Genomic DNA, 14,876 nt, shown 5'->3' with positions numbered 1-14,876 from the left:
GATGAGGGTTAATGATATTCTCGCCATCACTGGGCAAGATCCAGAACTTGCCTTCAGGAGCAGGCCTGGTGAATACCAAAATGGTTCACGCCTGATGCAAATCTTGATTTTGGCCTTTCCTGCTATTTACCCAGTGCACACAGGTCTGCGCCAGGCACAACACAGTGGTTATATAGCCCCCCAAAATGTCATTTAGGGTGAGTTTGGTGGGGTGTTTCCCCCAGCTTTTTGGATGAGACCCAGACCTATATTCACCCGCATTGGTCTTGCCCACACTTAGAAAGCTTATCTGCAGTGGGGATCTAAACTCACAGGCCAGGCGGCTCCTCAGAGATCGGGACGCCATTTTGAAACGGTGTCCCAATCTCTAAGTGAGCTGGAGGATCCCCCACACCCCCACCACAGACACTGCCACCCCCCCCGAAGACAGACAGGGGCATCATTCCTCCCCCAAATGAGCACAGCTCGCTATGGGGTCACTGAGCACCCCGCACCTTAAGCGCCTCATCCTTTCAGTCCCTGCCTTTTAAGCCCCCCAACCGTTATGTCACCCTTTCATACTCTACCCCCACCTTTGTCCTTCTTGCATTGGCATAAGTCCCTCAGGCCCCGACCCTTGACAGTGCCCACCTGACACCCTGGCACTACCATCCTGGCACACGGGCAGTTCACCTGACACCCTGCCAGGGTGCCATGTTGTCACTGCCAGGTTGCCCATGTGCTCGGCCGAGTGCCAGGGTACTTTCCTGCCCTGTTCCTGACCATCTGGAGGGCTCCAATGGCCTCCGAGGTCCCCAAAGTGGTCGCTTGTGGAGACCAGTACTAATTGGCGTCCAGGTGGGGCCTCGCCGGTGACTACCGGGTGCAATAAGATTGGCAGTGCAATTGGGTGGGAAGATTGTGCCTGTTTCGCTTCATACATGCTTCCAGATCTGTTGAATTTATCCAGCATTTTATGTTTTATTATTTAAGTAGTGATAGATTGGGAAATGGTGACGTACAAAAGAACCTAGCTATCCTACTTCATCAGTCACTGAAAGCAAGCATGCAAGTACAGCAAGCAGTTAGGAAGGCAAATGGTATGTTGCCATTCATTGCAACAGGACTTAAAAACTGGAGCAGGCATGTTTTAATGGGACCGCACCTGGAGTATTGTGTGCAGTTTTGGTCTCCTTATCTACGAAAGGATATACTTGCCATAGAGGGATTGCAGCAAAGGTTCACCAGACTCAATCCTGGAATGGCAGGGTTGTCGTATGAGGAAAGATTGGGTCAACTGGGCCTGTATTCACTGGAATTTAGAAAAACGAGATGGTACCTAATTAAAAGGTGTAAAATTCAGACAGGGCTGGTCAGACTGGATACAGGAATGTTGTTTCCTCTGGCTGGTGGTTTCTAGAACAAAGCGCCACAGAATCAGGATATGGGGTAGGACATTTAGGACAGAGATGAGGAGAAATTTCACATAGGTGGTTAACCTATGGAATTCTCTACCACAGAAGGCTGTGGAGCCAAGTCACTGAACATACAACAAATTTGTTAAGATTTCTCAACTTTATAGGTGTCAAGGTGTATGGGGATAGCGCGGTTGTATGCTGTTGAGATAGAGGACCAGCCAAGATAATATTGAATTTTGCAGCTGCTTTGATTGAATGGTGCTATTTTTTTTGTTTCTATGCTGCTGCACCACTCTAAATAGGGTTTCTGCTCCACCTCTGGTAAAGTCTCAGTGCTGTGACTTCAAAAAGTCAGAAGAATTTCAGGAACATTACTGTTGTGTTTTTCTACATTTTCTGTTTAAACGTACATTTGTATTAAGAGTGCAAGTATCAGAAAATTGAATTTTGCAAAATGTTCTGTTTCTGCACCTGGGAGTATTATGTCACCAAAACATAGAGAGGAGAAACAGAAACAGGAAGTTCTTGCACATTTCCCCCCATTTAAGTTTATAAATGGAAAATTTTGTGGGCTCGACAAGGGCCGTATGCGCCTTTTCACCTAATTTTCCCTCATTCACTGCACCAAGAAATGTGAAACCCAAAGGCACAAGAACAGGAAAATATGCTCCAAAGTATTTCTACAAGATAACATAACATAGGCAGTATTTGCTGCTCAACAGAAAGGGTGCTTCTGAGTCCGTTTACTGTAATGTTTCTTTTGTCACTGTTTATCCCCACAGGTTCACTGGATGAGATGTCAAATAAGTAATACTTGCGCCAAATTCTAAACTTTTCCTGTGGAGCTAGGACTATTGAGAATGTGATTGATATAGCCAACAAAAATTTCAACTGCTGTTTCTTGGTATGCTTTGCAAGCACATCCTTCAAAATTGTATACTCCCTGTCCAGAACTTTCTCTTTATGTGGATAGAAAATCAGCGCTCATAATCCAATTTTATCCAATTAGTCTGTCTGACTTTGAACTTGAAGACAAAGATGAAAAGACACTTTTGTAATTCATCATTATGCCTAATGCTCAATAATCATCCTTAATGTCCCCAAGCTGCTGAAAATAAACAGCAGGTCTGTCACCATCTGAAAAGAGGAAAGACCCCCACCAGGTCGGAGAATCGCCGGGGGCTGGCGTGAATCCCGCCCCTGCTGGTTGCCGAAGTCTCCGGCACCGGATATTCGGCAGGGGCGGCAATCGCGCCGGTTGGCGGGCCCCCCCCCCGCGCGATTCTCCGGCTCGGATGGGCCGAAGTCCCGCCGCTAAAATGCCTGTCCCGCCGGCGTAGATTAAACCACCTACCTTACCGGCGGGACAAGGCGGCACGGGCGGGCTCCGGGGTCCTGGGGGGGCGCGGGGCGACCTGGCCCCGGGGGGTGCCCCCACGGTGGCCTGGCCCGCGATCGGGGCCCACCGATCCGCGGGCGGGCCTTTGCCGTGGGGGCACTCTTTCCCTTCCACGGTCTCCACCATGGCGGAGGCGGAAGAGACCCCCTCCACTGCGAATGGGCGGGACTGCCGTCAGCGGCCGCTAATGCTCCCGCGCATGCGCCGCCCGGAGATGTCATTTCCGCGCCAGCTGGCGGGGCACCAAAGGCCTTTTCCGCCAGCTGGCGGGGCGGAAATTTGTCCGGCGCCGACCTAGCCCCTTAAGGTTGGGGCTCGGCCCCCAAAGATGCGGAGCATTCCGCACCTTTGGGGCGGCGCAATGCCCGACTGATTTGCGCCGTTTTGGGCGCCAGTCGGCGGACATCCCGCCGTTTCCGGAGAATTCCGCCCAGGATACTGTTTCAAGTCTGAACCTTTTGTTGCGATGGTGAATTCACACCTATCTTTCTTTTGAATAAACAATGTTTCAGCTTGTGGGTGGCACAGTAGCACAGTGTCAGGGACCCGGGTTCGATTTCCAGCTTGGGTCACTGCCTGTGCGGAATCTGCACGTTCTCCCTGTGTCTGCTCCGGTTTCCTCCGACAAAGTCCCAAAAGGCATGCTTGTTAGGTGAATTGGACATTCTGAATTCTCCCTCTGCGTACCCAAACAGGCGCTGGAGTGCGGCGACTAGGCAATTTTCACAGTAACTTCATTGCAGCGTGAATGTAAGCCTACTTACTTGTCACAATAATAAAGATTATTATTATTATTAATAATAGTAACAATCTATCCAATATGCAAGTTGTAGATCAGGGGTGAAATTCTCCGGAAACGGCGCAATGTCCGCCGACTGGCGCCCAAAACGGGCGGCGCATGCGAGGGAGCGTTAGCGGCCATTGACGGCATTTTCGCGCATGCACAGTGGAGGGAGTCTCTTCCGCCTCCACCTTGTTGGAGACCGTGGCAAAGGCGGAAGGGAAAGAGTGCCCCCACGGCACAGGCCCGCCAGCGGATCGGTGGGCCCCGATCGTGGGCCAAGCCACCGTGGGGGCACCCCCCCGGGGCCAGATTGCCCCAGGACCCCGGAGCCCGCCCGCGCCGCCTTGTCCCGCCGGTAAGGTAGGTGGTTTAATCTACGCCGGCGGGACAGGCATTTTAGCAGCGGGACTTCGGCGCATTCGGGTCCGGAGAATTGCGGGGTGGGGGGGGGCGCCAAACGGCGCGGCGCGATTCCCGCCCCCGGCGAATATCCGGTGGTGGAGAATTCGGCAACCGGCGGGGGCGGGATTCACGCCAGACCCCGGCCATTCTCCGACCCGGCGGGGGGTCGGAGAATCTCGCCCAAAGTGTTAATCCCGAAAGAATCTACAGAGCTTCTGTGATGGTACAAGGATGAGGAGAATATGCTGAACGTGGATAAGAACTAAGACCTCAGTTGGAATATCGTGTACAATTCCAGACACTCAGAAGGATGTGAACGCATTGGAGAAAGCACAGAAGTGGTTTACAAGAATGGTTCCAACAATGAGAAACTTTAGTTATGAGGATAGATTGGAGAGATTGGGGTTGTTCTCCTTGGAGAGAAGTCAAAGAGGAGATTTGATAGAGATGTTCACAATCATGAAGGAGCTGGACAAAGTAGTTAGGGAGAAACTGTTCCCATTCATAAAAGGATTGAGAACCAGAGAGCACAGATTTAAAATGATTTGCAAAAGAAGCAAATGTGATGTGAGAAAAATCTTTTTCACACAGTGAGTGGTTCGGGTCTGGAAAGCACTGCCTGGTAAAGTGGTGGAGGCTTGTTAAATCGAGGATTAAAGCGGACATTAAATGATTATCTGAATAGAAACAATGGGCGGGATTCTCCGAGCCTCCGCGCCAAAATCGTGATCGGCGTGGGGCGGGGAATGGGCGTTGGCGCCGAAATCCGGCACGACCCCGGAGAATATCCGCGAATCGCGCGCGGTCTACGCGGCAGGGGTAAGGGGCCGTTGACAGAGGCCCCCGCGGCGATTCTCCGATGAAAACTGGCCGAGTTCCCAACAGCGTGGTTCTAACCACGTTTTGCCTGTCGGGAACGGCCAGTGGCGGCTGCGGAGTCAGACCGCGGCCACCCTGGTGGGGGGAGGGGGGAACCTTCACCGGGAGGGGCCTCATGGACGGCCAGGCTAGCGATCGGGGACCATCGATCCGTGGGCGCGCGCAATCTCGGGGGGCCTATTCTTTCAGGGCCGGTCCACGGTGTGAGTCCGCCATGTCACACAGGTGGCCATCGAAGGACTCCCGACCAGAAGTGCAGGGCCCCGCATCTGCCGCCAGACCTGCGGGAAGCACTCCGGGGCCCTGCTAGCCCCCTTCAGGTAGGAGAATCCTGAAGAAAGTCCAGAGTGAAAAGCCCTCGTTTTGACGCTGGAATGGGGGACATAGCCCCATTATTGGAGGATCCCGCCCAATGTTTGGGGATGGGGAAAAGGCAGGGGAATGGCACTAAATCATAATGCATCGTTTGCAGACACGATGAGCAGAATGGACTCCTGCGCTGTGAAAAATATTCCCTCCATCTCTTCCAGCACATGGTAATTAAAGTGAGGTCTACATTGAATCTCGTCTAGACTTTCTATGACCAATGTTGTTCCCAAACACAAAGTAGAAAAAAGCCTAATTTCTTAACAATGTAATTCATCAACTTGACAAGTCAAATTCCACAAAAAAATAAAAATTAAAGGGAAGTATGAGTTCCTTACTTGATCTTACATCATCCTCCACAGCTGCACTGAGTTCCTGGAGAAGTAGCAACAGAAAACTGTGCAGGACAAGTTTTATGACTTTTACATTCAGTTCCATGTCATATGCTTTTGGAAATGGTGGCTCAAGTACACATCAAAAACTGAAATGATAAAAATGACAATTATTGATCATCTCATGTTCACAGAAAGTAACGTCATAAATGTTTCTATTTAACCAAAATACGTTTCATGATATTTCAAATTCCTCCAAAGTTTTGAATAATATATTTACTGGAAAAAAAATTAAAAAACACAAAGAATGAACTTTTTTTACACAGAATTTACAGTGCAGAAGGAGGCCATTCGGCCCATCGAGTCTGCACCGGCTCTCGGATAGAGCACCCTACCCAAGCCCACACGTCCACCCTATTCCCTTAACCCAGTAACCCCACCAAACACTAAGGGCAATTTTGGAGACGAAGGGCAATTTAGCATGGCCAATCCACCTAACCTGCACGTCTTTGGACCGTGGGAGGAAACCAGAGCACCCGGAGGAAACCCACACAGAGAGAACGTGCAGACTCCTCACAGACAGTGACCCAGCAGGGAATCGAACCTGGGACCCTGGCGCTGTGAAGCCACAGTGCTAACCACCTGTGCTACCGTGTTGCCCTTAATTCACTCTTGATTCACACAACCGGTAGGTTTTATTGAACTTTGTGGGAGAAATGCCTTGATGAAGAAAATATTAACTAATACTTCTAAATAATGCAGCTCAGATCTTTTATTAACTTCAATTGTACTATCAATCACTAAGCCACACTTGATAAATAATGAGAGTCAGTTACTTTCGAGAGAAGGCCCATCATTAAAAAAATTATAATTCAACACCAAAATGCATAGGGTGCCATCCAGGTGAAAAGAGTCAAACAGCTGTCCCTTCAGGTTTATCCCAACACCAATGCCTTGAAAGATCAGGGGCGAAATTCTCCGGAAACGGCGCGATGTCCGCCGACTGGCGCCCAAAACGGCGCCAATCAGACAGGCATCGCGCCGCCCCAAAGGTGCGGAATGCTCTGCATCTTTGGGGGCCGAGCCCCAAAATTGAGGGGCTAGGCCGACGCCGGAGGAATTTCCGCCCCGCCAGCTGGCGGAAATGGCCTTTGTTGCCCCGCCAGCTGGCGCGGAAATGACATCTCCCGGCGGCGCATGCGCGGGAGCGTCAGCGGCCACTGACAGTTTCCCACGCATGCGCAGTGGAGGGAGTCACTTCCACCTCCGCCATGGTGGAGACCGTGGCGGAGGCGGAAGGGAAAGAGTGCCCCCACGGCACAGGCCCGCCTGCGGATCGGTGGGCCCCAATCGCGGGCCAGGCCACCGTGGGTGCACCCCCCGGGGTCAGATCGCCCCGCGCCCCCCCAGGACCCCGGAGCCCGCCCATGCCGCCTTGTCCCGCCGGTAAGGTAGGTGATTTAATTTACGCCGGCGGGACAGGCAATTTATCGGCGGGACTTCGGCCCACCCGGGCTGGAGAATCGAGCGGGGGGGCCCGCCAACAGGCGCGGGGCGATTCCTGCCCCCGCTGAACATCCGGTGCCGGAGACTTCGGCAACCGGCGGGGGCGGGATTCACGCCAGCCCCCGGCGATTCTCCGACCTGGCGGGGGGGTCGGAGAATGTCGCCCCTGAACTCATTACATATGTAAGGCAGGGGCCTGACAGAATTCGCAATATCAAAGAAGTGCCAGCCAGTGTAAAGTTGGAAGATTCTGGGCGCGATTCTCCACTCCCATGCCGGTTAGGAGAATCGCCTGGGCCGCCACATTTTCCCGCGACGCCGGTCCGACGCCCTCCCGCGATTCTCCCAAGCGGCGAGAACGGCCCCGTCAAGTTCCACACGGCGCAGGCCGGAGACTCGCCCGAGACACCCAAAATGGCGATTCTCCAGCAACCCTGCTATTCTCAGGCCCGGATGGGCCGAAGTCCCGACGGCGTGACCCCAGTTCACGCCGTCGCCGTTCACACCTGCTTGTTAAAGTCGTCAGCCAGTCGTGCTGGCTGACGCTGAGCAGGGAGGAGGTCAGCAGACTGTTTCGCAGCTCCTGGAGACCGGGTCGGCTTACCCAAGAAGGCTGCGGCCAAAGGGTGGGTGTGGGAGAGTGTGCAGGTGGGAGGAGGGGGATGAGGGAGAGTGTGCAGGTGGGAGGGGGGGATGAGGGAGAGTGTGCAGGTGGGAGGGGGGTGAGGGAGAGTGTGCAGGTGGGAGGGGGGTGAGGGAGAGTGTGCAGGTGGGAGGGGGGGATGAGGGAGAGTGTGCAGGTGGGAGGGGGGGATGAGGGAGAGTGTGCAGGTGGGAGGGGGGGTGAGGGAGAGTGTGCAGGTGGGAGGGGGGTGAGGGAGAGTGTGCAGGTGGGAGGGGGGGATGAGGGAGAGTGTGCAGGTGGGAGGGGGGGTGAGGGAGAGTGTGCAGGTGGGAGGGGGGATGAGGGAGAGTGTGCAGGTGGGAGGGGGGGTGAGGGAGAGTGTGCAGGTGGGAGGGGGGGATGAGGGAGAGTGTGCAGGTGGGAGGGGGGATGAGGGAGAGTGTGCAGGTGGGAGGGGGGATGAGGGAGAGTGTGCAGGTGGATGGGGATGAGGGAGAGTGTGCAGGTGGGAGGAGGGGGATGAGGGAGAGTGTGCAGGTGGGAGGGGGGGATGAGGGAGAGTGCAGGTGGGAGGGGGGGTGAGGGAGAGTGTGCAGGTGGGAGGGGGGGATGAGGGAGAGTGTGCAGGTGGGAGGGGGGGATGAGGGAGAGTGTGCAGGTGGGAGGGGGGGATGAGGGAGAGTGTGCAGGTGGGAGGGGGGATGAGGGAGAGTGTGCAGGTGGGAGGGGGGTGAGGAAGAGTGTGCAGGTGGGAGGGGGGGATGAGGGAGAGTGTGCAGGTGGGAGGGGGGGATGAGAGAGAGTGTGCAGGTGGGAGGGGGGGATGAGGGAGAGTGTGCAGGTGGGAGGGGGGGGGTGAGGGAGTGTGCAGGTGGGAGGGGGGTGAGGGAGTGTTCAGGTGGGAGGGGGGGTGAGGGAGTGTGCAGGTGGGAGGGGGGGTGAGGGAGTGTGCAGGTGGGAGGGGGGGGTGAGGGAGTGTGCAGGTGGGAGGGGGGTTGAGGGAGAGTGTGCAGGCGGGAGGGGGGATGAGGGAGAGTGTGCAGGTGGGAGGGGGGATGTGGGAGAGTGTGCAGATGGGAGGGGGGGTGAGGGAGCAGAGTGCAGGTGGGAGGGGGGTGAGGGAGAGTGTACAGGTGGGAGGGGGGGTGAGGGAGAGTGTGCAGGTGGGAGGGGGGATGAGGGAGAGTGTGCAGGTGGGAGGGGGGGGTGAGGGAGTGTGCAGGTGGGAGGGGGGTGAGGGAGTGTGCAGGTGGGAGGGGGGTGAGGGAGTGTGCAGGTGGGAGGGGGGGTGAGGGAGTGTGCAGGTGGGAGGGGGGGTGAGGGAGTGTGCAGGTGGGAGGGGGGTTGAGGGAGAGTGTGCAGGCGGGAGGGGGGATGAGGGAGAGTGTGCAGGTGGGAGGGGGGATGTGGGAGAGTGTGCAGATGGGAGGGGGGGTGAGGGAGCAGAGTGCAGGTGGGAGGGGGGTGAGGGAGAGTGTACAGGTGGGAGGGGGGGTGAGGGAGAGTGTGCAGGTGGGAGGGGGGATGAGGGAGAGTGTGCAGGTGGGAGGGGGGATGAGGGAGAGTGTGCAGGTGGGAGGGGGGTGAGGGAGAGTGTGCAGGTGGGATGAGGGAGAGTGTGCAGGTGGGAGGGGGGATGAGGGAGAGTGTGCAGGTGGGAGGGGGGATGAGGGAGAGTGTGCAGGTGGATGGGGGTGAGGGAGAGTGTGCAGGTGGGAGGGGGGGGATGAGGGAGAGTGTGCAGGTGGGAGGGGGGGATGAGAGAGAGTGTGCAGGTGGGAGGGGGGATGAGGGAGAGTGTGCAGGTGGGAGGGGGGGGTGAGGGAGTGTGCAGGTGGGAGGGGGGGTGAGGGAGTGTGCAGGTGGGAGGGGGGCTGAGGGAGTGTGCAGGTGGGAGGGGGGGTGAGGGAGTGTGCAGGTGGGAGGGGGGGTTGAGGGAGAGTGTGCAGGCGGGAGGGGGGATGAGGGAGAGTGTGCATGTGGGAGGGGGGATGTGGGAGAGTGTGCAGGTGGGAGGGGGGGTGAGGGAGCAGAGTGCAGGTGGGAGGGGGGTGAGGGAGAGTGTACAGGTGGGAGGGGGGGTGAGGGAGAGTGTGCAGGTGGGAGGGGGGATGAGGGAGAGTGTGCAGGTGGGAGGGGGGATGAGGGAGAGTGTGCAGGTGGGAGGGGGGTGAGGGAGAGTGTGCAGGTGGGATGAGGGAGAGTGTGCAGGTGGGAGGGGGGATGAGGGAGAGTGTGCAGGTGGGAGGGGGGATGAGGGAGAGTGTGCAGGAGGGAGGGGGGTGAGGGAGAGTGTGGATGGTATCGTCCATCTGCGGATGCCACATGTCAGCCGCCCTGATATGGCAGGACGGTGATGAGGACACGGCCGCAGGGTGCGTGTGGCTGATGGGCACAGGCGAGTGGCACACTGGTGAGCAGTACGGTGTGAACTGGCCGTTGGGCGCAGACAGTGACCAGGTGTTAGGCTGGCTGCGTGTCTGCAGCGCGACCAGGCCACCGGGGCACACAGGGATCCCATGCAACCCGGCTGGTGAGGTGTGGAAGAACCTCGGTGTAACATGTCGTTTCTCTGCCCCCCACCACCCTCCTGCAGGTCACCATGTATGCCAACCAGACAGCGATGTTTACTGCCGTGGTTGGAGCCGCAGCTCTGGAGTTTGCCGTCCGACAGCGTAGAGTCAGACGGCCCACAGTGGCTGCAGATGCAGCGGTCGCGGTGCAGCAGAGGGAATGGCCGCGGAGTGGCACGTCGTCGCTCAGGACCCGAATGTACAGGGGGATGCCGAGGGGAACATTGACCGCCAGACGGCGAGGAATGCAGAGGAAGTGCTTGGGGGGGAGCAGGAGGAGGAGGAGGAGCAGGTGGAGCAGGAGGATCCACTGATGGTGGTGCCAGGGCGCCACAGGCGTCCAGCAAGGCCGAGGGTGTACAGAATGTCGTTCGAAGCCCTAACGGACATCACATGCAGGAGGAGACTACGGTTCAGCAGGGAGATGGTCGCACATAATAGCCAGCTCATGGCGCACCTCGCACCACGTGGAATGGGAGGAGGACACGCGATACCAGTCTCCGTCAAGGTGACGGTGGCCCTAAACTTTTATGCGACCGGTTCCTTCCAGGCACCGAGCGGGGACCTATCCGGGATATCACAGGCATCGGTCCACAGGTGCATCAGGGCCGTCACCGACGCCCTGTACGCCATCGCGGACAGGTACATTCAATTCCCTGAGGACCGAGCACAGCAGGAAGCACGGGCACGTGGATTCGCCAAGGTTGCCGGGATACCGATGGTCCAGGGTGTCATCGATGGTATGCACGTCCCCATGCGTCCTCCTGCAGACAACAGGGAAGTGTTCATGAACAGAAAGGGCGCATACTCCATGAACATTCAGGTGGTGTGCGACCCCACATGAAGATCATGCACGTGTGCAAAGTACCCCGGCAGTGTGCATGATGCCTACATTCTGGCAGTCGTTCATCCCCGCAATGTTCGATGGATCCCCCACCCCCCCGGCTGAGGGGCTGGATGCTGGGCGACAAGGGCTATCCATTGAGGTCATGGCTGCTGGCGCCAATACGGAGGCCTCACACCAACGCGGAGAGCCTATACAACGAAGCACATGCAGCAACCAGGGGTGTGGTGGAACGGTGCTTCGGGCTGCTGAAGATGCGCTTCAGATGCCTGGACTGATCAGGAGGGGCCCTGCAGTACCAACCCGACTGGGTCCGTCGCATGGTTGTGGTCTGCTGTGCGCTGCACAACATTGCCATGCAGAGGGGAGATGACCTGGTGGAGGAGTCGGAGGGAGGACCCGACGGCACCGGAGCCAACGCAAACGAGGGGGATGGGGAAGAGGAGGATGCGGAGGATGAGGATGACGGCACGCATCAGGGTGGGGGGAGGGGCGCAGGACGCAGACACTGCCCGGCTGCTCGTTACGTCCAGGAGGCTGTGCGACGGCACCGCCGCGGACAGCGGGCATGCGATGCGTTGGTGGCCACACGGTTCACGCACTGTGGGGGTGGGATTCGCTGAACACTGCCACTTGCACCATCACTCCTGTACACGGGCACCACACAGCACCCACCACCTCCCCCCCCCGGCCCCCCCACACCCCCGCACCGCGTTCACGGCAACAATTCCACATCACCTTACCACTGCGGCACTATGGGATTGCACAACATTGATAAATGGGTAAGTGGTTGTGAACAGTGCCATGTTGAATGATGACAGCTCGCTCTGCGATGAGCTGTGTGCTCAGATTCGCCAGCCGAAGTCTGACTCATGGCTATAGCTGAACCATGCACTCCGGTGGTCACAGCCTTCGTAACGGATATTTCACCACATGCCCGTGGGGTGGCTGGAGTCGGTGTACCGAGGACAACACTGTCCGATTATGGGAGGCAGGGGGGGAAAGGGTCAGCACATCCGGAACAGACCTTGAACGGCTCGTATACCACTACTCCAGTCGGGCACCCTCACGAGCCCCCTGGCACCGGACATAGCACACAGTCTTACAAGTCAAATTTAACAGTGAGTTTATTTGTGTGGTTAACATAGGTGCCCTACCCACTACAACTAGACTGTGCCCTGCACCCGTGCCAACTTCTTACGTACCTAACATCTTTGCCTTACGGGCCCTTCCACTACGTCTAGGTGTGTTCCCAGATGGTACAGCAGGAGTGGAGGCGGACTGCTGAGAATCACGCCCTTCGACATGGCTACCCGGCGGCATGCATTTCCTGAGGCGGCCCGGCTTCGATGGGCCAGGCTGCTCGGCGGGCGTGCTGGATGGCGTGGTGCCACCCTGACCTGCCCGCTCCCCACCAGATGTGCCAGGGACAGAACGGGGGGAGGCCGAGTGTACCGGGTCGTCCCTTGATGGAGCTACCGGGACGGGCCGCAGAACCTCCTCCTCCCTCGGGGAGCCCGGTGGCCCCCGGGCCTCACACTGGGACGGAGATGCGCTCGGAGACATGCCCCGTCGCACCACCGACACCTGGCGTTGCCAGTCCTGGAGGCCTGCAGCGGTATCGACTACGGTCCGAATGTTCGCCGAGACGGAGCCCAGGGAGTGCCACATTCCTGCCAAGATCTGTGCGATCTCGACCTGTGAGTGCGCGACGTCATCCATCACGTGCGCCAGGCGGTCAATGCTCTCCGCGATCGACTGCTGGGACAGTGCCATTGCTTGCTGGGACCGGGCCATGGCATGGTGAGACTCAGCCAGGGCCCCGAGAGCGGCGGCAATGTCCTGTTGGCTCTGTGAGATGGCTGCCTGTGAGAGGGCAGCCCTCTCCTGGGCCATGGATGACGCGTGCACGGTAAGCCCAACGCCTTGCAGAACCTGACCCATTGCCGAAACCCTTTCACCCATTGCCTCCACCGCGGACGCCACCCGTGCGGTGTCGGCCTGGGTGGCTGCGATGAGCGGCACCACTCCCTGCTCCTGGACGCGGATAGACTCCTCCAGCTGCGTGTGCAGGTCCTGGAAGATGGCCCTCATCCCGTTATTCAGTCCCTGGGTGTCCACATGCATCGGTTGTCCGGGTGGGTCAATTACATCCAGGAACCCGGGAACCATCTGGGTGGCAGCTGGTTGCTGGGCCTGGGCTGCCGTCCAGCCCCTCGGCTGCTCCAAACTCCTCCTGCTGTACCGGCTCGGCTGTGGGGTGCGCACCAGACAGTGACCCGGGAGCCTCATCACTTATATGCCCAACCGAGGTGGGTGTCTCTGTGATGGTGAATGGTGTGGGAGACAGCAGTGCCGCAAGCTCGAGGTCATCATCCGTCAAGAAGTCTGGTGTGTACTGGTCCCCCTCATGGCCCGGCGCAAGCTCCATGCGGGCCATGTCGTCTTGACCTCCAGGTGGATCCAGCGGGTGTGTGGCCGTGATGTGTGCTTCGGCATGACTGTCCACCCTGTGCTCCTCACTAATGTCTGTCTCGGTGGTCTGAGCGTCCCGGTCCTGCGTCCCAGACTGAGAGGTCTGCCCTCCTGTCCGAACGACTGCCAACCTCTGGCGTGCGTCCCTGGGTGCAGTTGCGGTTGCCGATATTGCGCAGTTTCCTGGGCGAGACGTCCCTGAAGGTTCGGCGGGTGGCCCTGGGGAACATAAAGATTCGGGGTTCGTTAGACACGGTGGCCCGGGTGTATGGTGGTGGTGGGTGCACAGTGTGAGGGGGGAGGGTATCGGGAGTGCAATGGCCAGAGTGTGAGGGGGGGTGGGCTCGAGGGTGCAGTGGCCAGAGTGTGAGGGGGGCGATGATGGGTTGGGGGTGGGGAGGACATGCAGGGTTCTCTCACTTGCTTCTGCGCCTCCGACCTGGCATGGCGCGACCTCCCCCAGCGAGGTCCAGGGCCCTCTGCTCGTGAACGGTTAGGGGGTGCAGGACAGGAGAACCCCCTCCGGTTCTCATGAGCTCACGCTGGTTGTGCGCTGTCTTGTCCTGCGGGGGGGGGGGGGGGGGGTTGGATAAAGCATCACCATTAGGCGGGTATCATCAGGGCATGCAGATATAGACAACATTGTTGCTGGTTCAGGAGACAGCACACCATGGCTTCGCTCCAGGGGGGTCCCTGGGCTCATGTGGGTCGAGTAGATAGTTGGGCACCGTGACCCCCCCAACATCGCCCCTGATGCCCCAATCCCCCCCAGCCCCCCCGCCGCCCCCACCCCACTTCCCCCCCCACCCCCTCCCCCCCCCGTGCCGGGGGGGGGGGGGGGGGGCCTGGGGGCACCCTCATGGCACTTACCCTGGCAGCCCGGGTGAGGTCGTGCAGCTTCTTGCGGCACTGCTCCCCCGTCCGGGGGGGTCTGCCCCACAGCACTGACTGCGGTGCTCACCTCCCGCCAGCCGTGCCTGGATGGCTGGCGATGCCCACGTCTTGGGCAGAGGGTGTCCCTTCTCTGTTCCACCTCATCCATCAGGGTGTCCAGGTCCGTGTCCCGGAACCTCGGTGCGGCTCTTCTTGGCTCAGCCATCTCCTCTCTTCTCCTCCGGGTCCTCTGTGCGCGGATCACGCATTTATGACGCAGCGCCGCGTCATTCGGGCGTTGCGCGGTGACGACGCGGCCTTCGTGACACGCCCCCCCCGAGGTTCTCGCGGCCCCGACCCTAGCCCATTTTCGGGCCCCGAATCGGTTGGGATCGGGGCCGTTTCGCGCCGTCGTGAACCT

At 58.4% G+C, this 14,876-nt stretch overlaps 1 protein-coding gene across 1 annotated transcript in view; it reads right to left on the bottom strand.

Moving 5' to 3' along the window:
• Nucleotides 1-14,876, bottom strand: part of col21a1 (collagen, type XXI, alpha 1) — a 485,509-nt gene that overhangs the window by 429,514 nt on the left and 41,119 nt on the right. Inside the window, exon 2 of the mRNA XM_072498439.1 lies at nt 5,566-5,708. Coding sequence (XP_072354540.1) covers nt 5,566-5,665 — 100 coding nt within the window. The 5' untranslated portion in view covers nt 5,666-5,708. The remainder of the gene's footprint in view (nt 1-5,565; nt 5,709-14,876) is intronic.

This window comes from Scyliorhinus torazame, chromosome 4, assembly GCF_047496885.1.
Source record: "Scyliorhinus torazame isolate Kashiwa2021f chromosome 4, sScyTor2.1, whole genome shotgun sequence".
Classification (NCBI taxonomy): Eukaryota; Metazoa; Chordata; class Chondrichthyes; order Carcharhiniformes; family Scyliorhinidae; genus Scyliorhinus; species Scyliorhinus torazame.
Note: the sequence above shows the minus strand (reverse complement) of the source record. Positions and strands in the feature narration are given on the sequence as shown.